The sequence below is a fragment of the Pelophylax lessonae genome (genome assembly GCF_965119305.1).
Source record: "Pelophylax lessonae genome assembly, chromosome: 1".
Taxonomy (NCBI): domain Eukaryota; kingdom Metazoa; phylum Chordata; class Amphibia; order Anura; family Ranidae; genus Pelophylax; species Pelophylax lessonae.
This window is the reverse complement of record NC_138768.1, coordinates 887280933-887308806: the sequence shown is the minus strand read 5'-3', so window position 1 is coordinate 887308806 and position 27874 is coordinate 887280933. Positions and strand designations below refer to the sequence as shown.

Here is a 27874-nt window from a genome sequence, read left to right as displayed (position 1 = left end):
GATAAAAGTGATGAAAAATAATGTAACGGGAAAGTGTAAAAAAAGGAAATAAATAGAAAAAATGTAATAAAATAAACAATTAAAAAAATAAATAAATAAAGCATCCCCTTCCTTTCACGCAGCAGTGAACGCATATGTACGTCACGCCCACATATGTAAACGGCGTTCAAACCACACATGTGAGGTATCGCCGCGAACGTTAGAGATAGAACAATAATTCTAGCCCAATATCTCCTCTGTATCTCTAAACTTGTAACTAGTGAAAATGTTTAAAGCGTCACCTATGGAGATTTTTAAGTACCGAAGTTTGGCGCAATTTTTAAGTGTGACATGTTAGGTATCTATTTCCTCGGCGTAACATCATCTTTTACATTGTATTAAAAAATTGGGCTAACTTCTGTTTCCTTTTTTTTTTAATTGATGAAACAGTTTTTTTGGAAAAAAAAAGCGTTTGAAAATTGCTGCGCAAATACCGTGTGACATAATAAGTTGCAACGACCACTATTTTATTCCCTAGGGTCTCTGTTGCAAAAAAAAAAATATATAATGTTTGGAGGTTCTAAGTAATTTTCTAGCAATAAATTATGATTTTTACATGTAGGAGAGAAGTGCAAGAATAGACCAGGTATGGAAGTGGTTAAAATTGCGCACGCTCGTGGAATTGCGACAGAGTACGGTGCTTAAAAATATCCATAGGCGATGCTTAAAAAGCCTTCACAGGTTACCTTTTGATCGTCTATGAGAGCAGCCAGCAGCACCATCGGATTGTTTTCCAGGCAAAAACGGTAAGCCCAAAAAACACCGGCAAGCGGCAGGAGGGGGAGGAACATCCCTTCCCACTGCTTCTGAAAGCTCATGATCCGCTCGGAATGGTTTCATGAGAAAGCCAGCCGCCAGCTGGAAAAACCAATAAAATGATAGCTTCAGTCATAACCCTGGTAAACCACAACATATACATATGAGGACACCAACAATGGGGTCCACTGACACAAACGATGGGGCACAATTAATCCCACTAACACCAATGATGGGGCACTATTCCTCCCAATGAAACCAAAGATGGGGCATTGTTTTTTTTTCCACTGACGGGACCCTATCTACTCCCAATTGCCACAGTCCAGCCCCCCATGAATTCTGAAGTAAACTGGCTCTTTCGTTTAGAAAGTTTGGAGACCCCCCCTGGTCTAGAAGAACACTACTATGAGCTCCAGAACTCTCATGCAGAAGCAAAAAATTGGGTGACCCTTGGACTGAAGAGTCCGAGCCTGGGAAAAGAGAGTTTGAAATTTCTCTTGGGGAACAAAAACTCTGGCCTGAGGTGTGTGTCGGATGAGACCCAGATATTCCAAGCCATGAGTTGGTTCCAGTTAGGGCTGCACGATATTGGAAAAAAAGTACATTGCGTTATTTTTTTTTCCAACTATATATATTGCGATATTGAGAGGAAATCATGGAAGTATTGCAGCAGGGCAGCCTTCTTCTGATTATAATTGCAGATTGCACCATACAGCCAGGGCAGGCCAGGGTTAATGTGATTGTAGGGATTGACAGTCAGTGTGGATTAGGCACAGTCGGGGCTCAGTGGTGGCAGGAGGTAGAAGAACACAAGCCTGACATGACATCCGTCCACGGTGTACTGAACTACTCAGTGAACTGACTCTTCACTCTGAACTGTTACTAATTTACAAGTTTGTATCCAGTTCTTCAGTGTCAGTGAGCTAGGAGCCGCTGATTGGTTACAGGGAGCTAGGATCATATTACCACCAGATGGAGAACTAAGCTAGCTGCTGGCAGGCAGACTGAACGTGTGGGACGGATGTTGGCTCCGTTCTGTGAGTCATCCCGACTTCTCCCTGCCTAATGCCTATGCCTTACATTGTTATCTTCGGCGATGTGACAATCGTCCACGCCCACAGCAGGATAGTCGATATCACATTGACTATCGTTCAGCCCTAGTTCCAGTACTGAGATCTAAAGGTTCAGGACCCAGTTGAACCTTGGCAATGTCAGGACAGTTCTAGCTATGCTGTCAGCCAGAACCTGAGCGAATGGAGGTCTTCCAGATTTCCCACAATGGGAATGCTCTAAGAGTACAGCAAGGCTAGCCCTGGGGACAGCACCTGGTGAACACTCAAAGTGACTACTCCCTACTTCTGAGTAGGATTCCTGAGCCTCCAGTTCAGGGACAACCTGATTTTCAGTGCCAGGTGACCTGGACTGTCCAAAGAAGGGACTAAATTATCCCACAATGTCACAATGTTGTGCTTTTAGGGTCTGTAGTGGAATTGGGCAAATTCAGCTGTCTACGACAGCAGTCTCCAAACTGCGACCCTTTGATTGTTTTTATCTGGCCCTTGGAGCACTATTTCATCCACTGAGACCAACAATGGGGCATAATTCCTCCCACTGACATCAATGATGGGCAGAATTAATCCTAATGTCACCAACCAAGGGTGCACATTTCCTCCCACTGACACCAACAATGGGTCACAATTACTCCCACTGACACCAATGATGGGGCACAATTCCTCCCATTGGCACCAATGATGGGGCAGAATTCCTCCCAATGTCTCCAACGATGGAGCAGAATTCCTCACACTGACACCAACGATGGGACAGAATTCCTCCCATTGGACCAACGATGGGGCAATATTTCTCCCATTGGCACCAACAATGGGCCAGAATTCCTCCCAATGGCACCAATGATGGGGCATGATTCCTCCCACTGACACCAACAATGGGGCACAATTCCTCCCATTGGTGAACACTCAAAGTGCAAAAGAGAAGATGAACCAGAGAAGCTGAAGACCCACAGCAAAGGGGAAGAATTGCTGGTGTACCAGAAAAACAGGAATGTTCAAGTATCCATCCTTGATGTCCACAGCATTTAGAAAGTCTCATTGATTATATAAGTATTGGCAGGAAGTGTTAGATAAGAAAAATTCTGTATATGATATTGTGCTGACTCTGGATCCCGTTCAATTTCTTCTGGGTTATGTAGATTCTCCACAATGGATCATGACCAGGTAGTGGCTATTGCGAGATCACTTTTTTTACAGTGAGGGAAAAAAGTATTTGATTCCCTGCTGACTTTGTACGTTGGCCCACTGACAAAAAATGATCAGACTAAAATTTTAATGGTCGATTTATTTTACCAGTGAAAGACAGAATAAGAACAAAAATATCCAGAAAAACACATTTCAAAATAGTTATAAATTGATTTGCATTTTAACGAGTGAAAACATGACTTGGTACTTGGTGGAAAAACCCTTGTTGGTAATCCCAGAGGTCAGACTTTTCTTGTTGTTGGCCATCAGGTTTGCACACATCTCAGCAGGGATTTTGTCCCACTCCTCTTTGCAGTTTCTATCCAAGTCATTAAGGTTTCGAGGCTGACCTTTGGTAACTTGAACCTTCAGCTCCCTCCATATATTTTCTATGGGATTAGGATCTGGAGACTGGGACCTGTACATGTGCTTTCTTGAGCAGGGAGGGCCTTGCGGATGCTGCAGGATTTCAGTCCTTCACGGCGTAGTGTGTTACCAATTGTTTTCTTGGTGACTATGGTCCCAGCTGCCTTGAGATCATTGGCAAGCTTCTCCTGTGTAGTTCTGGGCTGATTGCTCACGTTCTCATGATCATTAAAACTCCACAAGGTGAGATCTTGCATGGAGCCCTAGACTGAGGGAGATTGACAGTTATTTTGTGTTTCTTATATTTGTGAATAATCGCACCAACTGGTGTCATCCTCTCACCAAGCTGCTTGGCGATGGTCTTGTAGTCCATCCCAGCCTTGTGTAGGTCTACAATCTTGTCCCTGACATCCTTGGACTTCTTTAGTTTTTGCCATGGTGGAGAGATTGGAATCTGATTGCTTCTATGGACAGCTGTCTTTTATACAGGTAACAAGCTGAGATTAGGAGCACTCCCTTTAAGAGAGTGCTCCTAATCTCAGCTCATTACCTGTATAGAAAACACCTGGGAGCCAGAAATCTTTCTGATTGATAGGGGATCAAATACTTATTTCACTGATTAAAATTCAAATCAATTTATAACTTTTTTTAAAATGCTTTTTTCTGGATACTTTTGTTGTTATGCTGTCTCTCACTGTTAAAATATTCATTGATTCATCATTGATCATTTCTTTGTCAGTGTGCAAACTTATAAAATCAGCAGGGAATCAAATACTTTTTTCCCTCACTGTAGCCCGTAAGCCTCACATTGGGTTTCACCCAGTCCTGCTACCCTCGGAGACTGGATCTGGGAAATGGATAAACTAATGTTTGAGAAATATACTCATGCTCAACGTAATGCCTCCCGGAATTTTGAAAAAGAGTTGAAAATAATGGAAGGATGCATCACATTCCAAATTTTAATTTTAATCCTAACTCTAATGTATAATAAAGGTTGGGTATGTTCTCTTTCATTGGTGGAGAGGGACAGGTCAGGGACAACCTGGTTTTCAGTGCCAGGTCACCTGGACTGTCCACAGAACGGACCAAATTTTCCCACAATGACACGTTGTTGGGGACTGGGATGGAACTAGGCAAATGGAGATATGTAGAGCAGTGATCTCCAAACTGTGGCCAAGAGGCCAGATTCCCTTTGCGTGTGTAGCACAATTCCCAGCCACGGTGCTGGATATGGGTCACCCTGGGTCACCGGTAGCAACAACAGCACATTTAAGCATGTTTCTCCAAGTGTGAGCACTGAGACAAGAACTAGTCCAGTATCTTTGGGTTTTTAGATTTATTTAGGAACTTGGACGGGAGAAGGGATGAGTGGGATACTCCTGCAACTGAACTATGCACAATCTGGCGGGGACTCTGAAAAAATGCTGCTTGACACTGGTTAACGCTGGCTGGATGCCTGTTAACGCTGACATGACGCTGGTTAACACTGGCCAAATTCTGGTTAACGCTGGATTGACTCTGTGACTTTGCCTTTGACTAAGGAAGTCATTTCTAGCTCCCTGAGGTACTCTTGCCTGAGGTAGCTATTTGTACACCTTTGCTTTACTGCTGAACGCTTCAGGGCCCACACTGGCACCCCCTTTACTTCCCTATCTTCAGGGTTTGGACACTTGGCACCCCCTTTCACTCCCACAACTATTGGTTAGCTGGCTCCTGGATCCCCTTGACCTTCTGAAGTGGTCCCCTATCTTCGGCAGACCCCTTGGCAGATCTTAAGTACTCACAAAACTGTTTTTCCTGAAGGCCTCTGCCCAGCAGCTCCACTCGTCAGCAACACTCTGGATCCCTCTCTGCAGCGCAGCTCAACCTCCGGTCCCCTAGGCTGACTGCCTGGACCACCTTCACTCTCTGACAGGAGGAGAGAAAGCCGTCACCTCCTCCTGGGACTGATGCTCCCACCAAAAGACACTCTGTCACATGCTCCCTCAGGATTTATTTCCAATCCCAGGGTGCACTGCGGCAAACTCCGACCACTGAGACAGTCATAAACCCTGGTGTGCTATTAGCAAGGTTTCCTCCACCGTCCAACAAGATCCCTTATTGGACACAGTGGGGAGACTCCCCAGACTCAACAGACACACCTGGAAACATGTGACAGACTAGCAGAGAATTCAGGCCTCCATGATAAGCAGACAGGGCCATATATGTTTTACCTAGCACCTACCTAGGAGGGTGCTACACGTGCTTTTATCTGGCCCTTGAGGCACGATTTCTCCCACTGACATGAATGATGGGGCAGAATTTCTCCCAATGACACCAGTGATGGGGCACAATTCCTTCCATTGGCACCAACAATGAGGCATAATTCCTCCCATTGGCACCAACGATGAGGCACTGCGTTACATTAACTGACAATTGCGCAGTCGTGCGACGCTGTACCCAAATAAAATTGATGTCTTTTTTTCCCCACAAATAGAGGATTATTTTGGTGGTATTTGATCTCCTCTTCGGTTTTCATCTTTTGTGCTATAAACAAAAAAGACGGATGATTTGGGAAAAAAAAAACAAACATTTTTTTGTACTTTCTGCTATAAACATCTAATAAAAAAAATGTAAAAAAATCAAATTTCTTCATCAGTTTAGGCCAATATGTATTCTGCTACATATTCTTGTTAAAAAAAATCCCAATACGCATACATTGATTGGTTTGCGCAAAAGTTATCGCGTCTACAAACGGTGGGATTTTTTATGGAATTGTTATTTTTTTATTTTTTCTAGTAATGGCGGCGATCAGCGACTTATAGCGGGACTGCGACATTGCGGTGGACAAATCGCACAGCTAACTTATACTTTTTTGGGGACCAGTGACACCAATACAGTGAAAAAGATATAAAAGGAATATGCACTGTCACTGTACTAATGACACTGGCAGGGAAGGGGTTAACATCAGGGGGCGATCAGAGGGTTAAATGTGTTCCTAGGGAGTGCTTACTCACAGTGGGGGAGGTGCTTTATCTGTGGGAAGGCAGAGATCCGTGTTCCTGCTTAGCAGAAACACACAGGAAGCGCGGGTTGCCACCTTTTCTTTAAGCCAAACCCGAACACTTTAGCCGCGCACGGCAACATTTATTTTTAAGGGGGAACGCTGCAGACTCTGATGTAAAGGGGAACTCTAATATAAGGGGGTTTCTGCTCACCAAACCTCCCACTTACATCAGAGTTCCCAGCGTTCCCTCTTTAATTAGGGTTCCGAAAGCCCCCCTTACATCAGTGTCTTCATGGCACCCCTTAAATCTTACCTTAGGGTACTCACTCACTTGGAGGCAGGAGAAAGAAGGGAGAGCGGGCGGAGACTTCAGTCATAGACATTGGATGGTGAGCTCATTCACCCGAGGATGGAGGCTCAGGCATCAAAGCCTTTCATCCACTGTGTATCTGCCAGTTGCTGAGCTTCAAACGTTCAGCCCACACATCCCTTTCCTGAGGCACAGAACGCCAGGGATTGGAGTGTGGGTGGGCAGACAGATAGGAAGGGGTGGAAGGAGGAGGAGTAGATCAAGCCCTTTCTCCTCTCCTGTCTGTGTATGGGGGTGAGGCCGGTGTGAACATCTATGCACTCAGGGGTTGTGCTACTTGGTTACTTGGGGAGCCACAGTCCACTTTGAATATTGTGTCCGGTATTCAGGTGGCCTGAAACCCAAACACATGATTCAAAACCCAAACTGTCTGGGTGAATCCCGGATGGGTTACAACCCTACAGGAAGTGCCAGCTAGTGTAGTTTTGGGGTTAAAGGGTTTTAGTAGCAAAGGATTAAAAACACTCCAAAGAGGTAAGATATACAAATGCTTATCTGGTGGCAGAGTCTGTGGATGTGGATCCTCCTAGAACCGTCCTGCAGGACCGCTGTCACCTATTCCAGCTGCTGAGCAGAGAGATGGCTGGCTTGGGAGCCTGGAGGAGCCAGTGTGGAAGACACAGCGGAAGTGACGTCACCGGAAGGATAGGAGGTACCAGATGAGAAGAGAAGCAAGGCTACGCATGCAGAGTATTTTGCTCCTTCTACAGGCCTTTCCTCTTAGTCTATACAGAACCAGTCACAACTCTGAGGACAGCAGCCGCAGGTGGTCCCATGCATTCCTTTATTGTACCCCCATAACCAAAGACCAGTGGCATTTTATGGAATACCCTCTACCCTGATCATTGGTATTTTTAAATATTTATTACTGGCTGGACTATATATAATCTCTGTGCGCCAGTATCTCCTTCCTCCATTAGCAGAAACACAGGATCTCCATCTTCCCTACTAACAGAACGGTGATCTGCCTTGTTTACTTTGTCAGACCAGTGTTCTGCCTCTCTCGGGAACGATTGCTGGGTGCCGGTGGACATCATGTCCTCTGGACCTGCTGATTGGCTCTCGCTGCGTCCAGCGGGAGCTGAGTGCCAGCAGCATGCGTTGACGCCCCAGACCCGAAAGGTTAGGTTAGGGTTAGGTTAGGTTAGGGCTTTAGAAAGGGCCTCCAATGGCTGTCAATGTGGTGCCTTCTCCACTCTCCATCTCACTAATAAAACCCCAATGGATGACTCTCTATGAACTGATCACATTCCAATCACCGATCATCTAATCATTGGTAAAAAAGAAGACTCGGCACAGAATATTGTACGAAGAGTTTTTATTGGACAAGATCAGAATAAGCGATTACCACACAGTAAATGATATGAATAAAATAAAGCTTAAATCTTTTATAATAGAATTAACAAATGTGTCAAATGTATTAATAATCATACATTGGTTGGACCAATAAAAAGCCGGCTACTTCAATAAATCAAGCTCATGTATTGTCATGATTTCCTGCCAACCCCACAGCGGGTCAGAGGGCGATGCGGGTGTAAACCAACCCCGAGTGGACTGTGGTGGTTTCACATTTGTTTATGGACTGAACAGTTCCACCCGTTACAATCCAGCGCCCATTTCCCGTAGTACCAGTGGGGGGCGCACTCTGATGTTTCATTATATTTCCGTTATTTGTAAACTTTCCCGCACTCTGAACATGAAAATGGAGCCTCTAATATAAGTGTGAATTCTTTGCTGTTTGAAACGTACATGAGGAGTGAAACATTTCCCACACTGAACATGAAATAGGACGCTCGCCCGTATGAACTTTCTGGTTTCTAAGAAATAAACTTTTCTTTGGAAAACATTTCCCGCACTTGAAACATTAAAAAGGGCGCTCACCTGTGTGTAAGTAGGTGCTCTTAGTTAAACGTTTCCCGCACTCTGCACAAGATTAGAGACGCTCGCCTGTATGAACTTTCTGGTGTCTAACAAGAAAACATTTGTGCGCAAAACAATTCCCGCACTCTGAACATTAACAGGGAGGCTCATCTGTGTGTATTCTTTGATGTCTAAGAAGGTTTCCTTTTTGATTGAAACATTTCCCGCACTCTGAACATGAAAAAGGTCGTTCCCCTGTGTGTATTCTCTGGTGCCTAAGAAGGTGTGTTTTCTGACTAAAAAATTTCCCGCACTCTGAACATGAATAGGGAAGCTCACCTGTGTGTATTCTCTGATGGCTAAGAACGCTACTTCTTTTATTAAAACATTTCCCGCACTCTGAACATGAATAGGGAGGCTCACCTGTGTGTATTCTCTGATGTCTAAGAAGGCTACTTCTATTATTAAAACATTTCCCGCACTCTGAACATGAATAGGGACGCTCACCTGTGTGTATTCTCTGATGGCGAAGAAGGATACTACTATGATTAAAACATTTCCCGCACTCTGAACATGAATAGGGACGCTCACCTGTGTGTATTCTCTGATGGCTAAGAAGGCTACTTCTATCATGAAAACATTTCCCGCACTCTGAACATGAATAGGGACGCTCACCTGTGTGTATTCTCTGATGGCTAAGAAGGTGTGTTTTATGATTAAAACATTTCCCGCACTCTGCACATGAATAGGGACGTTCACCTGTGTGTATTCTCTGATGGCTAAGAAGGTGTGTTTTATGATTAAAACATTTCCCGCACACTGAGCATGAATAGGGACGCTCACCTGTGTGTATTCTCTGATGGCTAAGAAGGTGTGTTTTATGATTAAAACATTTCCCGCACTCTGCACATGAATAGGGACGTTCACCTGTGTGTATTCTCTGATGGCTAAGAAAGATTTCTTTACGATTGAAACATTTCCCGCACTCTGCACATGAATAGGGAAGGTCACCTGTGTGTATTCTCTGATGGCGAAGAAGGTTTCTTTTATTTTTAAAACATTTCCCGCACTCTGAACATGACAATGAATTCTCTCCTGTATGAACCCCTTTATGATCTAAAGAAGTTTCCTTGAGATGAGATGGTTTCCCGCACCCGTCGGCACTGTCAGATATTAGAGGACTATGTGAAGTATCAGGAGATTCCAATGATCTCCTCCAATGGTGAGGTCTGTCATGTATATTATGAGGAACGGGATTTACTTCTGGAGAAGATGCCATGTCATTATCTTCTGTAGTCACATCTTCCTCCGATGTCCTTCTATTCCCACCACAGAGTCCGTCTGTCAGAAGACAAGAAAAATTACCAAGAGTTTTCCACACTCATATACACTGCTCAACACTTTATAATCAGAGTATTGCATCAAGTCAGGGAAACTCCTGGGATATTCATCTGCTCAGTGAAGTAGCAGAGGGGGTTGTTACCAACAGGTGCACTAGATGGGCAACAATGAGACGACCTCCAAAACAGGAATGGTTTTACAGGTGGAGGCCACTGACATTTTCCCTACTCATCTTTTCTGAGTGTTTTTTTCTTTTAAATCAGAAAAAGTTTTATTATAAAGAAAGAAAAGTCCATTCCATTCGGTACACAATATTCCCGCTTTGTACAGTCATAGACACATCGATCGTAACCTTCATATATAGTCACTCCTGCATCTTTCCATTCGCCACCTCCACTGACTCCACCCACTCCCCCAACATCTCACTGACTCCACCCACTCCCCCAACATTTCACTGACTCCACCCACTCCCCCAACATTTCACTGACTCCACCCACTCCCCCAACATCTCACTGACTCCACCCACTCCCCCAACATCTCCTTGGCCTGCTCCTTATCCCGTCCTCTCCTGTTTATTCATTCCTAGGACTCAGCTTTCTTTTTTTTGAAAATTCTTTTTATTGATTTTTAAACATAGAAGTAAGAGTCGATCCACACTAGTGCGACTTGTCAGGCGACTTGTCAGCCTGACAATCGCGCTCCCTTGCGGTCCATTGACCGCTACAGGACCCGTTCTAATAGGAGTGACACAAGTCGCTCCGACTTAGAAAAAGGGTCCTGTACTACTTTGGGGCGACCTCGGAGCTAATTGCATAGACTTCCATTATGTGAAGTCCATGCAAGTCGCTCCGAAGTCGTGGTGCATGGGAATACACAAGTCGCCCCCGAAGTAGTACAGAGCCGTGCCGCCCCAGTGTGAACCGAAAATAACACCAAAAAACAGACAAGAAACAAACAAGGCAACTAAAACAACTCCCCATCCCCCCAACCTCAGTGCAATGCTCATGTTCTACAATACTTATAGGAGAACCTCCCAGGAGAACCTCAACGCGGCAGAGTCTCCCCCACACAGACTCTCACCCAGGTCCATACCTCAACCTCCCCCACGATCTCACCACTGCTTGTCGTCTGATAGGCATAGACTTCATTTGTTACCTCCCTAAGTATCAGGGGACCTCAACTCACCCCTCTAAGGTGACGTCACCTTCACCGGTGGCAGACCACAATCACCTCCGAGAAGAGTAGATGGCCTCTCAGTCCAACCCTGCCATATAACGCCTCCTCTATTCAGGTATGTGGCTTTGTAAAACGGCAGCATCTCGTTCACTGGTGACTTCCAATACTCCACCGATGGTGCTTCGCCCTTCCCCCGATGTAGAAGAATAGCCTTGCCCGCATAGAACAGAGTAACCAGGGCTTTTTTTCAGCGGGAACGCGGGGGAACGCAGTTCCGGCACCTCCAGCGCTGAGTGCATGTGCAAGGGGTGTGGGGTGTGCTGGAGGGTCTATTGATGTTGGCTGCTAGGGGATCTATTGTCACTGGTGGGGATTTGTTTTTGTGTGAGGGTCTAATGTTGCTGGTAGGGGGATCTATTTTTTCTGGGGGTTCTTATGTTGCTAATCTATTGTTGAGGGAGAGGTCTATTGTTGCTGGCTGCTGAAGGGTCTTATGATACTGGCTGCTTGAAATCTGTTGTTGCTGCTGGTGAGGTCCAATGTTGCTAGGGTGAATCTTTTGTTGCTGGTTGTGGTATTCTGTTGTGGGTGGTCAATTTTTTATTGTGTGGGGATCTGTTGTTGCTGGGGTGTGGTCTATTGTTATGTGGGGGAACTATTGTTGCTAGGGTGAGATCTATTGTGCTGCAGGGGATCTGTTGCTGGGGTGGAGTCCATTGTTGCTGGGGGATCTATTGTTGCTGGCTGCAGGGGATCTGTTGTTGCTGGAGTGGAGTCCATTGTTGCTGGGGGATCTATTGTTGCTGGCTGCAGGGGATCTGTTGTTGCTGGGGTGGAGTCCATTGTTGCTGGGGGGGTCTATTGTTGCTGGCTGCAGGGGATTTTACTACTTTTCTTGTTACCAATATAAAATTCCATACAAATTATTTAGCACCACAAAATGATTCTTGGTTTTGCATTCTCTAAATGGGGCGGTACTGGGAGGTGGGTTTGGGGTGGAACCAAGGGCCGGTGCTCAGAGGTGGGAAGGGGGCGGAGACAAGGGTTGACTCACAGCTTAGGGGGGAGTTCCTGCACCTATTCTCTGAGAAAAAAAGCCCTGAGAGTAACCAACAATAAAATTCTTTGTGCTCCAAGAGATTCCATTTCCTCCAGCAAACCCAGCAAACACACTGTCAGTGTCAAACACACCCTCAATGTGGTCCTAGGACTAATCTTTGAAGTGTTAATTCTTGTGGACCAAGGCCAGGGGTATCCAATCACATGTCCCACAACTTTTCAAATTTACCCGGAGATCCACGTCTTTTAAGGATGTAGCGCCCTCCTAGTCAGGCGCTAGAAAGGGAGTGTAGTTTTGCCTCTGTCTGCCTATCGGAGGAGCAGCAGGTAAATTCTATATTGCACTCTGCTTATCAGGGATCAGGATCTGGGAGTTAGGTCTGCTCAGTGTGCCCAGTGTGTGATTCATCTGGTCTAAGGGAGTGTCCCCAGCTTATCCAATAGGGAGGCACATTAGATGCTGGAGGAAACCTGGCCAATGACTCACAGGCTTTTGATACAGCCCCAGAGATTGGCACAGATGGGTTGTCTCGGTGCATTGTGGGGCAGGGTATAAAAAGCCACTGGCACATGAGGTAGAGGTCTTTTGGCGGGAAGAAAAGTCCTGGAAGGAGGGTGGTGGCTGCCTCCTCTTCTGCAGCAGTTGGTGGTGGTCACAGGCCTGGTGAGCCAGTGGTGTGAGGCTGAACCCAGAGGTCCAGGAGAGCTGACTGGAGGAGTTGGGGCACTGTGAGAATCTGGAAAAACAGTATGGTGAGTACAGAGGATCTTGCCCAGGGTTCTGCCAAGGAAGGGGACCACTCCGGAGTGTGTAGTCAGTGGACGAGTGTCGGCAAGTGCATAGAAAGGGGGTACTGGGGGGAGTACCCTGAGGAGAAACACAAATAGGAACACTTACCCCAGCTTTATTCAAGTGGCAGGATGAAGTAGCAGCCTTGCCGCATTCTCAAGCTAGAAGTCCTCTGAATTGTTCAACAGTTGGAGTATCCCACTCATCCCTTCTCCTATCCCAATATGAAATAAAACCACAAAAACAACCCCCCCTAGACTGATCATTGACTGAGCCAAGAACATAAAGTGTTAAGATTTCTGCAAGCAGTTGCTACAGGTAACCCAAGGGAATCCTTCAAGTGTGAAAATTCAGCAGTCCTCTAGGGGGCAGTGCTACACATTATATACCTTTCATTTATTCAAGAAGGCTCGGGGGGCAGGGGGCCTCCCTTGGCTCTTTCCAACCCCACATAGGCACACGCTCATTCATCCGAGTCCTTGCTGGTGAGCGTCTTAGCATTTTTTTTTGCCATCTTTTAGTAAATTGAGGCCTCTCTCTGTGGGATTTTCCCCTTCTCTTTCACTCTCTCATATTCTTTGCTTGTCTGACTTTCCTTTCTTCCTCTCTCATATCATCTTTGTCTCCCCTCTTTTTATCTCCATTCTCTTTATACCCCGCCCCCCCCCTGGCCCCCTCTTACCCTCCCCTACCTCTTCCTAACCTCACTTCCCAACCTTCCCCTCGCCCTTCTTAACACATGGATAACATCAGGATCCTCTGGATCAATGCTAAGGGACTTAACGTCCCGGAAAAGAGGCAAATTTTGTTGAACGATTTAAACGATCTAAAATTGATATCACCTTTGTACAGGAGACCCACTTCAGGGATGACAAGCTTCCACTATTTAATAACCGGTTTTTCCCCTTTCCAGTTGGACACTGCGCACATATTCTAAAAGACCCCAATGGCCGATTTCTGTTTCTGAAGGGCAATGTTGGTGACGTCTGACCACCTATTATGCTCCCAACAGCCAGCAGGATGCGTTCATTACTAGAGGTATAGAGAAGCTCCTGGAGTTCTCTGAGGGTCAACTAATTATTGAGGGAGATTTTAATATCCCTCTGATTCCTTCGGAGGATACATCTCTGGGATCCTCCTCTGTCCCCCCCCCTGGCGTCCGCAAACGTATTTCAAAATCCCTCCATAGTGCACAATTGATAGATGTTTGGCGCCTGATGCATCCCGGAGAACGAGACTATTCTTTCTATTCCTCACCTCACCAACTATACTCTCATATAGATTATTTCTTGATGCCGCATTGTCAATTACACGCAATCCGTGACTCTTTAATAGGCTCTATTACATGGTCCGACCATGCCCCTGTTATACTTTCTTACACACTAACAGACTTTCGATGCTCCTGAACCTGGATGTGGAGACTAATGAAAGCCTACTCCAAGATGAGACTGTTTTGACAGATGTAGAGAATTAGACCATTTCTTTCAGACTAACACCATTGCAGATACTGACCCTGGAATCATTTGGGAGGCACACAAGGCAGTGATTCGTGGGGTGCTCATAAAGCATGGCTCCTGGATCAAAAAACAGCGTACAGCACAACTAGACTCCTTACTCCAAGCTTTGCATGCGTTGGAGTCCCATCACAAACACGCTCTGTCACTCTTCTCTCCTCAGAGGTAGAACTTATGACTCTACGTAGGCAAATTGATGACCTTTACTTTACAAAGCTAAGGCAGCCATGCAAATTTGTCGTAAAATGTCATGAGTCGGGAAATCAGTGTGGCAGACTATTGGCTAGATACCTCCAAGAAGAAACCTATTATCTCCCGCACAGATCAAAAAGCCACGTTACCTAGACATATCACACAAGAATTTAAATCCTTCTATGCCTCGCTCTATAACTTACAAACCCCAACCCCCAACAGACCCATATAGAGGAATACCTGCTCTCTTTCTGCATGCCCTGGTTGTTCCAACACTGACAGTAAATACTTAGAGCAGGGGTGTCGAACTTAATTTCATTGCGGGCCGCATCACCATTATGGTCGCCCTCAGAGGTCCGGTTCTATCTGTAGCCCACCACTATCAGAAGTCAAGAGCCCTCCACCCTCCCTTACATCACAGTGCACTACCTTTACCATGTGCTGCTGCTGGGTAGAACATGGAGGCAAAGCTGGGAAGCAGCAACTGCAGGGTCTGGGGGAAGGCTGGAGTCAGCTGCCAGAGTCTGCTGAATGCCGAGACCAGTGGAGGCGGGGGGTGCTTTGGCTGCACAGAGAGGTCCAGGATCTGTTTAATACATGGGGCTCTGGGACATATATCCCCAAGGAGACTTTACAAGCTCACATTTCAGTCATCCCTAAAGAGGGAAAAGATCTCACCTCCTGTAGTAGCTACCGACCCATTTCCTTGCTAAATGTCGATTTTAAACTGTTCACCATAATCCTAGCAACTAGGATCCAACAACATCTGACGCAACTGATCCATTTAGATCAAGTTGGATTTGTGCCTACACGTGAGGCAAGGGATAACACAACCATGGTACTCAACCTCCTACATGTAACCACCAAGACCCACACCCTGTGTCCTCCTAAGCACAGACACCGATGAGGCCTTTGATTGAGTAAATCGGCATTTTATGTTTGCAGTACTTCGACATGTTGGCATCGGCAACACCATGCTAAATTGGATCTCACAGATCTACTCTGCCCCTGCCGCCCAGGTTAAGGCAAACGGTGTCTTATCAGACTTCTTCACAATTAGGAATGGGACAAGACAGGGGTGCCCTCTGTCACCCTTACGCTTCGCATTATCACTAGAATCCTTTTTATATAGAATATGCCTCCACCCGGATATCTCAGGCATGACTGTTGGGGTGACCCAGCAGAAAATATCAGCGTATCCAGATGACATGTTATTTTTCCCTCATGAATCCCATAATTTCTCTACCGAATCTTCTTCACGAGTTTGAGGCATATGGTACTCTGTCCAATCTAAAAATTTACTTTACTAAATCTGAAGCTATGGGAGTAGGTTTATAAAACCCCCTCCTCCACCAACTGGGATTGAATTTTAAGCTAAAATGGACGAACTCAGCACTGAAATACCTGGGCACTCTCATATCACCCAAATTTTCACACATCTTCACGCTCGACTTTCTCCCCCTCCTAAAGAAAGTCCACATTCTATAAGATAAATCAAAATCTGATCTCCATTCATGGTTTGGGAGATGCAACATTATTAAAATCTGCATACTCCCTAAGTTCCTATACCTCTTTCAAGCATTTCCAATATCCATCCCTTCGCATTACTTTATACAAGAGGACACCCTACTAGCGGATTTTATCTGGGCACATAAGCGACCTAGGCTATGTAGGAGACTACTCTTGCTTCCTACATGACCAGGTGGACTGGCAGTGCTGGACTTATGCAAGTACTGTCAGGCTACACAATTGGGGAGACTCATAGATTGGTGTCGTCATGGTGAAGCAAAGCTTTGGCCCAGATTAGGAGAGGCCCAATGCGACATACCCCTTGTCACGATTTGCCACGCCCACGGCGACTAGCTAACCGAGACGTAGTTTCGTGACTGGGGAGTATAAGGGAATAGGGGAAATTCCTACTGAGTAATAAGACTAGCTTTGACACTTTCACAGCCCGCACTTCCTTTGGTCACCACTAGAGGGAGACTCCACTCCAATCCAGCTGGCTGACCACACACAAGCAGATACAAATATTACATACAATCTGGTGCACTGTAAGGGTTGGGGAGCAGTCTAGCAATTATCACACACTACTAGGATTCCTCCAGCTATCTCCTACAAGCTAGAACCCCTGTGTTAATCACTCTTCCCACTGTCCCCACACCCACACACCACAAACCACAAACGATAGCCTGCCACCACCCAACAGTTTGTCCGCAGACTGGTCTGCTGGGACACCACACACACGCAGATCTCCGTCTGGTTTACAATCTGCATGCAATCTGCCAACACACAGTGCAATTGCATACAGATTGACATGTAGCGTAGCCCAAGCAATTAGGCACTAAAATGCAACAATCTCTTCAGAGATATGAGTCCTAGCTTAGTACATAGAAGTCACTCATTAATTTTATAATTTAATATCCCGAAAGTGGGCAGTGCATAAGAAATATATACAAAGCAAAAGGAGTTACAAAACATACAAAAAAGATAAAGACACACAATTGGCAATTTGCTATGAAAATAAAAAGGAATAAAACAGAAATAAACTTTACCGAAGCTTATCCCTTGGCATAAGCATACCGGAAATCGTGTGGGGAATCCCGAGTTCAGAATTGGCTTCAAGGAAGAACAATGTCTATTCTCAGGTTCCCCAAATTATTGGAATATGGATGTGGGCTGGACTTTAGCCCTTGGCCAATCAACCCCAAGGTGTTGTCTCCGTCTCAGCGCACAGGAGGTTTTCTGTTCTGAACTGACCAGAGTTGAATTGGCCCAGAACGGCGCTGACCGCTGAATCAGGGATAGGAATTCTGACACCAGCGCATCGGTCTCATTGCGACATTACCAAACACCGCTTGCATGCCGCAATCAAGCGCCATATAACGGTTTTGTGCAATTCTCTCGGATTCCACACCCGCTACTATTACAGATTTACATGTACTTGTAGCCCAACACGTGAGCCACAAGAATGAATTATTTACATCTCTCTGCCACTAATATTTTAACTTTTATGAGAGATAAAATACATTCCTTTGATCTGATGATAGCAATAAATGCTTGCAGACTGTTGGGAGCCTATCGTCACCCCCTGCGGATCTCCGCAGCAAAGAGCACTGGCAGTTTTCTTTGAAGCTTCCGGAAGGTGACAATTCTCTTGTTTACTGGTATGGGAGACTTTAATTGGCGCCCACGTGTCAACTTTATCCCAGGGACCAGCTGTGTCTTTTCAAATGCTAATAAAAGGACATATGTGTATGACTGATAATAAATACTATTTCTTAATAGCCCAAAATGACACTACATCCAGTGTTGGGGTAGTTACTCAAAAAATTTAACTAATTACTAGTTACTTCTGTAAATTGTAATGAGATTACTTTACTAGTTACTGCATTTGAAAAGTAACTTCACTACTTATTACTTTACTTTACTTTTGAAAAAAAATATGAACAAATTCCAATGCGCATTATTTATTTGTAGTGCACAAAAAAACAATACAAAATATATATATATATATATATATATATATATATATATATATATATAATCACAGCGTGCCTCCTTTCAATGCCAGAGTGACCACAGCGTGCCCCCTTTCAATGCCAGAGTGACCACAGCGAGCCCCCTTTCAATGCCAGAGTGACAACAGCGTGCACCCTTTCAATGCAGAGTGACCACAGTGTGCACCCTTTCAATGCAGAGTGACCACAGCGTGCCCCCTTTCAATGCCAGAGTGACCACAGTGTGCCCCCTTTCAATGCCAGAGTGACCACAGCGTGCCCCCAGAGTGACCACAGCGTGCCCCCAGAGTGACCACAGCGTGCCCCCAGAGTGCCCCCAGATTGACCACAGCGTGCCCCCCAGAGTGACCACAGCGTGCCCCCCAGAGTGACCACAGCGTGCCCCCCAGAGTGACCACAGCGTGCCCCCCCAGTGACCACAGCGTGCCCCCAGAGTGACCACAGCGTGCCCCCAGAGTGACCACAGCGTGCCCCCAGAGTGACCACAGCGTGCCCCCCAGAGTGACCACAGCGTGCCCCCAGAGTGACCACAGCGTGCCCCCAGAGTGACCACAGCGTGCCCCCCAGAGTAACCACAGCGTGCCCCCAGAGTGACCACAGTGTGCCCCCAGATTGACCACAGTGTGCCCCCAGAGTGACCACAGCGTGCCCCCAGATTGACCACAGTGTGCCCCCAGAGTGACCACAGCGTGCCCCCCAGATTGACCACAGTGTGCCCCCAGAGTGACCACAGCGTGCCCCCCAGATTGACCAGTGTGCCCCCAGAGTGACCACAGCGTGCCCCCAGATTGACCACAGCGTGCCCCCAGAGTGACCACAGCGTGCCCCCAGAGTGACCACAGCGTTCCCCCTTTCAATGCTAGAGTGACCATGCCAGAGAGACCAGTGCACTTACCAGTCCTCCCGCCTCCTCCTCGGCCACACGATCCCCCGCGTCTCCTCCTCGAGTCCTCTGAGTTGTCTGAGACTGTCACTATACCGCTTGCTTGTGCACCGTCTGCCACCCGCCACTGGGATTGCTGATCTGCGCCCTCTCAGAAACTTCTCCCTCACTCCACAGCACCTGGGGAGTGAGCGGAGTTACAAAGAATCACTCCGCCGAGGAGGGCAGAGCATAGGCAGTGGGCGGCCGGCCGGAACTATGATGTGCAGCAGTGCAAATCATATACCTACGCCCGAAAATGGAAAAAAAGTTCCTGCTCTGCTACAGCCTCCTGGGACCCTGTTTTGAGCAGATGGGGCCCAGGGAAACAATAAAGATTGCAAGAAGGCAAGGCAAGAAGAATAAATAAAGCTGCCTGATTGTATAGCACGGCTTGGGTAACGCAGGAAAGTGCGTTCCTCAAGCCCTGTAAAGTAATGTAGTTACCGATGTTACGAATGTAACGCGTTACGGTACTACGTTACCCAAAAAAGTAACTCGTTACCCCCAACACTGACTACATCTACATATTATATTATTTCTACAGATCACTTCATATCTCGCTAATGCAAAGCTACCCTTACTCTTACATTTATGTTACACCCCTTCATAGAGCTCCATCTTGCCACCATTCACTGCCAGACTCCATAAGACGCCATCCCCTCATAGGTCACACAATAAGAACCTGCTCTAAATTATTCACACAACTTCCACTTTCCCCGACGCACTCGCCGCTGACACCCATACTTGGGAATCCCCAGTTTTCCCCGGGCTACCAAGATAAAACATTCAGCACCTTGATGGAGTCAAGCTTTTTCCAAATCTCCCATTTTTCAACATCATCTAGTTGGCCTGCACTCAAAGACCTCATGGACTCCTCGGGACCCTACCGTCTAGATTTCTGGAGGGCATTGCAACTCCATAATTTCTTAAACTCATTGCCACCTCCCAGTGAATGCAACACACAACTTACACCCTTCGAAGAACATTGCTCTCAAGACAGAATACTGACACAGGTATTATCCACGACCTATGCATTACTGATCACACCCCAGGGGACTTACCAACCCCCATTCTTAACGCTAAGAGGGAACGAGTTTTAGTCTGTAACTTTAATCCAGACCAACAAAATCACATCATTCCATTCACATCATCCATCTGCATGTAAATACAAGAAACCAACTTCAAACTCCTAACAAGCTGGTACCACACGCCGTTAAGGTTGAGCAGGTTCTTCCCCACCCTCACTGATCAGTGCTGGAGATGCCAGGAAGGGCCGGGGGACACTCCTACATGTTTTTTGGTTGTGTCCTAAACTAGTGGAGTTCTGGAAGACAGTACGTGAAATGTCTCAAAGGTTTATAAACCGACCGCTCCCCAATGACCCTGCTCTCTTCCTTCTCCATGCTTCTAACATCCCGGCCCAGACCTATAAACATTCTGTCATTCGTCACCTTCTAAATGCTGCTAAAATGTGCATCCCTCTTAAATGGAAAAACCCACAGGCCCTGACTGTTGGCATGTGGCTCAAAAAGGTCGAAGAAATAAATAGAATGAAAAAACCTTGTTCTCTCGACACGTCCCAAACACGAACGATATACCAAAACCTGGGGTCAATGGAATATATTTGTCCTCTCTGATGAAGGCTGCTCTTTAATTAAGCGTGGCAATACTAAAGAGACCTCATGTTGAGTTTGAGGGAGCTTTAAAATATTGGTGGAAAGTATTGCTGATGTAGGGCCATAGCTTTACCAATGCTAACCCCCCCCGCCCTTCCACCCCTCCTCACCCCATCCTTCCCACCCCTCCTCACCCCTCCTTCCCTTACCCCCTCATCTAACCTACTTATCCTCTTCTGCCTCTCTAGGTTTCTTTTACTTCCCTCTCTCTTTCCACTACTTATTCGCTTTACTCCTTCCTTCTTCTATACGTTATGCGAAACTGGAACAGACAACTCTGGGTACTTTCTAGTCCTGCATAACTCCTCCCATTAGAGGAATTGTAGAACACCTCTTATTCTACAACCAATGTAGATCTCAAACGTATGACTGAATTGTCTTCAATGTTGTAATACACTGTCTCAGCATATGTTCTATAAGGAATGTTACTGTTTATTATGCCACGAAGTTGTCTTTCATATAAATAAAAGAATTGATAAAAAAAAAAGAGATCTGACATAAATCAATGATACAACCTTACCCAACCAAACATCACTAAGTAATAATGCTACTGAAATTATGACAATTTTATTGTTTGGAATATGACGTTATATTGAGGAATGGAGATGGACCTTTCATATGGTGTACAGTATCTCCTCCTCATTTGTTTGGAACATGACGTTACAATAAGAAATGGAGATGGATCTTTCCAATGGTGTACAGTATCTCCTCATTTGTTGGAACATGATTTTATATTGAGGAATGGAGATGGACCATTAATATGGTGTACAGTATCTCCTCCTCATTTGTTGGGAAGGGGACGTTCACTATTGAGAAATGGAGATGGACCTTTCATATGGTGTACGGTTTCTCCTCATTTGTTGGAACATGGCGTTATATTGAAGAATGGAGATGGACCTTTAATTTGGTGTACTGTATCTCCTCCTCATTTGTCTGGAACAAGACGTTATATTGAGGAATGGAGACGTGGGAAGGTAATTAAAAAATAAAAAAAAAAAAAGTATTTTTCAGGAGTCATATGTTGGTCGAGCATTTTAAAGTTTAAAAAGAGATCTGTGGTGGAACTGGGTGCAATCACAACACCAAACTATGACAACTAACCAGATCAATGATACCACCCAACCAAACATCACTAAGTAAGCTTTAAACCATTATTGCATAATTACCCGAGCTGATATCTGGAGACGTTTCTTCCTTTTTAACTGCGTTCATCATCCCAACCTCCTCTGTAAAATGCTGATCCCCCCTCACATACGGGATGGTGTGATCTTCCTGTGTGGAATCCCGGGAATACGGAGGATGGGGACATCTCTCTGGTGGGTTTCTGTAACTGGATGACTCCACCATGGTGTCTTGGTACTGCTTCCTGTGTCCTTTTCGAAACTCTGCCTCCTCCACCACATAATCCTCATTATCCTCTTTTATCTCTTCTTTATTGTTGGCCTTTGTGGAATCTCGGGAATACAGAGGACGGGGACATCTCTCTGGTGGGTTCTCATTACTGGATCCATCTGTAGGAAACACACACACTGACTGAATACATTGTTTCTATGTGTTTATCAGATGATGGGGGATCTAGGTGGACCCTCCGTACTGCTCTCTCCTTTACAATAAAGTCTCCTCTTACCCGGTGATGTGAGGGGCGGCTGATTCTCCATCATGACGTCTTTGTAGAAGTGGATCTACAGATCCTCAAACATCAATCCATATACCCAAACAGTTTTTGTATTTGGTGGCCATCACTCACCTGTGCTGATGTCTGGAGAAGATTCCTCCTCTTTAACTTTGTCCATCATCCCAACCTCTTCCCTGAACTGCTGATCACCCCTCACATACGTCTCTTCTTCCTCTTTAACCTCATCTTTTATATCTATCAGATTTTCATTCTAAACAAACAAAATAGCAGGGAATGGTTTCTTTAAAATGTGAGCACAAATAACCTTATACCTAAAAGTGGAATATATTTTCATACAGTCAGATGACTTTTACGATCTCTACTTCCATCTTAACCTACCTGATGATGGCGGGGGATGGTGTGACCTTCCTGTGTGGAATCCCGGGAATACAGAGGACGGGGACATCTCTCTGGTGGGTTCCCATTACTGGATCCATCTGTAGAAAACACACACACTGACTGAATACATTGTTTCTATGTGTTTATCAGATGATGGGGGATCTAGGTGGACCCTCCGTACTGCTCTCTCCTTTACAATAAAGTCTCCTCTTACCCGGTGATGTGAGGGGCGGCTGATTATCCATCATGACGTCCTTGTAGAGATCCTTGTGTCCTTCTAAGAATCTTCTGAGAATCGGGCCAGATCTGTGTTTTATTAATAGAGATAAGAGTGATGTCATGTGATCTCTCCTCGCCTCTCAGGTCAGGTCTGTGTTTATTAATAGGGATAAGGCAGGAGGTTCAACAATACATTGAGGAAATTACAGATGTAGATATTACTAATGACCCGTAGGTTTGCTTATTTCACAAAACTGGTAAATCAAAAAAACAGTATAAAAGCACAATAGTCCCAATTTATTGAACGCAGCAAAGGGGGCAATTACAAAAAATTGGCTAAAACTTAAAAAGTCTTACAATTAGAGATTGGTATAAAAGAGTTGAATATACAATATGGAATACATGGGAAGCAGACAGGAAGACCAGATGGAGAGTTTCTCAAACAAGTGGGTTAAGTGGGAAGAGTTCAAGAAGACGAATAAATATTTAGAAATCTGGATGGAGTAGAGTATGAGGGTAGAATATGGGTAGATTAACAAGAAAAGGAGGTGGTAAAATAGATGACTAGATGAGCATTACCGAGTGGAATGGGAAGTGGGAGGGATCTGGGGAGAAGGGTTTCTTGGGGAAGGGTTTTAGTAAGATTATAGAAATGTATTTGTATTTTCTGTTTTTGAAAATTAATAAAATGTAAAATTTTGATTTAAATTTAAAAAAAGTGATAACATGTGACTTCCCAGAATCCTCCTCACCTCTCCGGTCAGGTCTGTGTTTTATTAATAGAGGATAAGAGTGATGTCATGTGACTTCCCAGAATCCTCCTCACCTCTCTTGTCAGGTCTGTGTTTTATTAAAGCAGAGTTCCGGCCTCGGGGGTGAAATTTAGATAAAAATAACCCCGGACCGTCATGGCTAGTACATTCCATAATGGATAGCCTTTGAACTGTCCCGGGTCGCACTTACCTTTTAGAAGAAATACTTACCTTGAAAATGTCTTCTCCAGCGCTGCCATCTCAGGTGTGGGCAGCTGAAGCCATCGCGTCCTCTTCTGCATCCTCTTCGGTGACGTCGGAGTCCCAGAATGCCCTGCACCGGCCCCGCTCGTCAGTTCCGGTGCAGGTGCGGCATGCCTAGAAGCTATTTAACAGGGAATGCCGCGCCTGTACCGGAACTGACGAGCGGGGCCGGTGCAGGCGCATTGACTCCTGGGAGCGATGGCGTTCAGCTCCCAGAAGTCATCGCAAGCCGGAAGAGACAGCGCCGGCCATGGCCGCAGAGGGAGGAAGTGGAAGAAAGGTGAGTATATTTTCTTCTATAACAAGGTAAGTAAACAAAAAAAAAAAAAAAAATCAGGAGCATCCATTTGTTTTTCAGGTGACACTCAGCAAGCGGATGGCCTAAAATCGATTTTGTCAATTTTGAGGCCGGAACCTTGCTTTAATAGAGATAAGAGTGATGTCATGTGACCTCCCAGAATGCTCCTCACCTCTCTGGTCAGGTCTGTGCTTTATTAAAGGGTAACTCCACTTTCGTGAGGAAAAAAATCAGCAAATAAAGAAAAAAAACAATATAGTGTATACAATTGCGACACAAATTATATTGATATTGAATGTTATTAAAAATGACCTTTCCTTTTTAATCTGCAGCTGTTGTAATTTTCTAGAAAATGCAATATGGCCGCCTGGAGCGTTCTGTACACAGAATGTGTACAGACCACACCCCCAGAAACATCATTTCCTGTTTGTGTGATTGGCTCGCTGATTTTCCCAAAGTCTGCCTAAGATACAAGTCAGATTTCTGGCATCCCCTGCACAAAAATGTCATTTTTGGAGAGATACTCCCAATAGGAACACGTCGAAAGGGATGCAGGCACAGCAGCTTTCCTCATTAGAGCCCTGCAGCTGCCACAGCTGACAGATAATTATGAAACCACTCCCATTTCACCCACTCAGGCACAGGGACTAAATAATGATTTTTTCAGAATAACAAAAGGTAGGAATCTGCAATACAGTTTGTTAAAATCCCTGCAAGGTACAGAGATCACCCAGATGGGAATGTTTTTTTCTCAACAAAAGTGGAGTTACGCTTTAATAGAGATAAGAGTGATGTCATGTGACAAGCGAGAGAAAGCAAGGTGGCAGCATTGGGTCTGGGTGAAGAGTGGGGGACAGAAGTGTCAAATATGGGGTTTGAGGAGTGGAGATCTGCAATGTTGAATAAGGAAACAGGGAGTGGGGGACAACAGTGTCAGTGGGGGTTGTGGAATATAGGTGAGCAGTGTGGGAAGGGGGGTGAGGAGAGGGGAACAACAGTGTTAGATGGGGGGTGAGGAATGGGGGGTGAGGAGAGGGGAACAAAAGGGTTAGATTGGGAGTAAGAAATGGGGGACAGCAGTGTTAGATGAGGGGCGAGGAGCAGGGGATAGCGATGTTAGTTGGAGGGTGAGCAGTGGGGCACAGCGGTGATAAATGGGGGTGAGAAGGGGGGACAGCAGTGTGGGACAGCGATGTTAGATGGGGGTGAGGAATGGGGAACAGGAGTGTTAGATGGGGGAGGGAGGAATGGGGGACAGCAGTATTAGATGGGAGGGGGGTGAGGAATGGTGGACAGCAGTGTTAGATGGGAGGTGAGGAGGGGGGACAGCAGTGTTAGATGGGGAGTGAGGAGGGGGGTCAGCAGTGTTAGATGGGGGGGGGGGGTAAGGAGTGGGGACAGCAGTGTTAGAAGGGGGGCGAGGAGTGGGGACAGCAGTGTTAGATGGGGGGTAAGGAGTTGGGACAGCAGTGTTAGATGGGAGGTGAGGAGTGGGGACACCAGTGTTAGATGGGATGTGAGGAGAGGGGACAGCAGTGATAGATGGGGGGGGGGGGTGAAGAGTGGGCACAGCAGGTTAGATGGGGGTGAGGAGTAGGGGACAGCAGTGTTAGATGGGGGGTGAGGACAGCAGTGTTAGATGGGGGGTGAGGAGTGGGGGGCAGCAGTGTTAGATGGGGATGAGGAGTGGGGGACAGCAGTGTTAGATGGGGGGTGAGGAGTGGGGGACAGCAGTGTTAGATGGGGGGTGAAGAGTGGGGGACAGCAGTGTTAGATGGGGGGTGAGGAGTGGGGGACAGCGGTGTTAGATGGGGGGTGAGGAGTGGGGGACAGCGGTGTTAGATGGGGGGTGAGGAGTGGGGGACAGCGGTGTTGGATGGGGGTGAGGGGTGGGGGACAGCGGTGTTAGATAGGGGGTGAGGAGTGGGGACAGCGGTGTTGGATGGGGGTGAGGGGTGGGGGACAGCGGTGTTAGATAGGGGGTGAGGAGTGGGGACAACGGTGTTAGATGGGGGGTGAGGAGTGGGGGACAGCGGTGGTAGATGGGGGGTGAGGAGTGGGGGACAGCGGTGTTAGATAGGGGGTGAGGAGTGGGGGACAGGGGTTTAAGATGGGGGGTGAGGAGTGGGGACAGCGGTGTTAGATGGGGGGTGAGGAGTGGGGACAGCGGTGTTAGTTGGGGGGGGGGGGTGAGGATTGGGGACAGCGGTGTTAGTTGGGGGGGGGGGTGAGGAGTGGGGACAGCAGTGTTAGATGTGGGGTGAGGAGTGGGGACAGCAGTGTTAGATGGGGGTGAGGAGTGGGGACAGCAGTGTTAGATGGGGGTGAGGAGTGGGGACAGCGGTGTTAGATGGGGGGTGAGGAGTGGGGACAGCGGTGTTAGTTGGGGGGGGGGGGGTGAGGATTGGGGACAGCGGTGTTAGTTGGGGGGGGGGGTGAGGATTGGGGACAGCAGTGTTAGTTGGGGGGGGGTGAGGAGTGGGGACAGCAGTGTTAGATGGGGGGTGAGGAGTGGGGACAGCAGTGTTAGATGTGGGGTGAAGAGTGGGGACAGCAGTGTTAGATGTGGGGTGAAGAGTGGGGACAGCAGTGTTAGATGGGGGTGAGGAGTGGGGACAGCAGTGTTAGATGGGGGGTGAGGAGCGGGGGACAGTGGTGTTAGATGGGGGCAGGTAGCCATGTCTGGTGTCTTCTGACACATGCAGAGTATAGATAGCACAGACACGGTGGGGTTCCCGGTCATCCAGCATATACAGATCTGGGGGCCCAGTTGGTATTCAGGCAGAGGACGGGATTAATGTTAGTTGGGGGCGTTCTGCTGAATGTTTCTAGACGGGAGTGTCAAAGTCACCATGAGCTCTGCTTCTCACCCAGAAAAATTGTGGATACCTCGGATCTTTCTGGTGGGGGCGCTGCAGTAGAGCTGGAGAAAGTTTTGCTGTTGGGAAGCGCGCTGTGCGTCCATGCTTTTATGTTTTCACCGGGGGACCAGAAACAGATCCTCAGTGTTATGTGTTCCTCTGTTTCTGTTCCCCCAGCGGCAAAAATTAAGGAAGACATTTTCTTTAGGTAACTAAAGATTACAAATATAAAATAAGATCTTATTACCTCCTCTGCTGCCACTTCCAGCTACATCTCCTCTCTAATTCCTCCCGACTCACCACTCACAGTTGAATGTTCTATGTATACCTGACATCACTTCCTGTACTTAACTACATCACTTCCTGTCTGTAGCAACATCACTTCCGGTCTGTAACTACATCACTTCCTGTCTATAACTCATCACTTCCTGTCTGTGCGTTCCATCTGAGAGAAGTTAGGTCACCACCTTGTGGACCATATTGGGATTTTTGTACTTAGCGTACTTACGATGATTGTAGCCGGTGATGTTTTGGTGATTTGCTCTAACAGGTAACTTTTCAGGACTGGCCTTCAGGGTGTTCTCCCTTCATCTTCTACCAAACAGTATCAGTATTTCTTGCTAGTAAGCAACTTAGAACCCCC

General features: G+C 46.4%; 1 protein-coding gene across 1 annotated transcript in view; it reads right to left on the bottom strand.

Moving 5' to 3' along the window:
- Positions 1 to 27874, bottom strand: part of LOC309550744 (uncharacterized protein) — a gene marked incomplete at both ends in the record, with an annotated part of 156997 nt that overhangs the window by 9764 nt on the left and 119359 nt on the right. Inside the window, 2 exon segments of the mRNA XM_082251084.1 lie at positions 726 to 897; positions 8808 to 9556. Coding sequence (XP_082107210.1) covers positions 726 to 897; positions 8808 to 9556 — 921 coding nt within the window.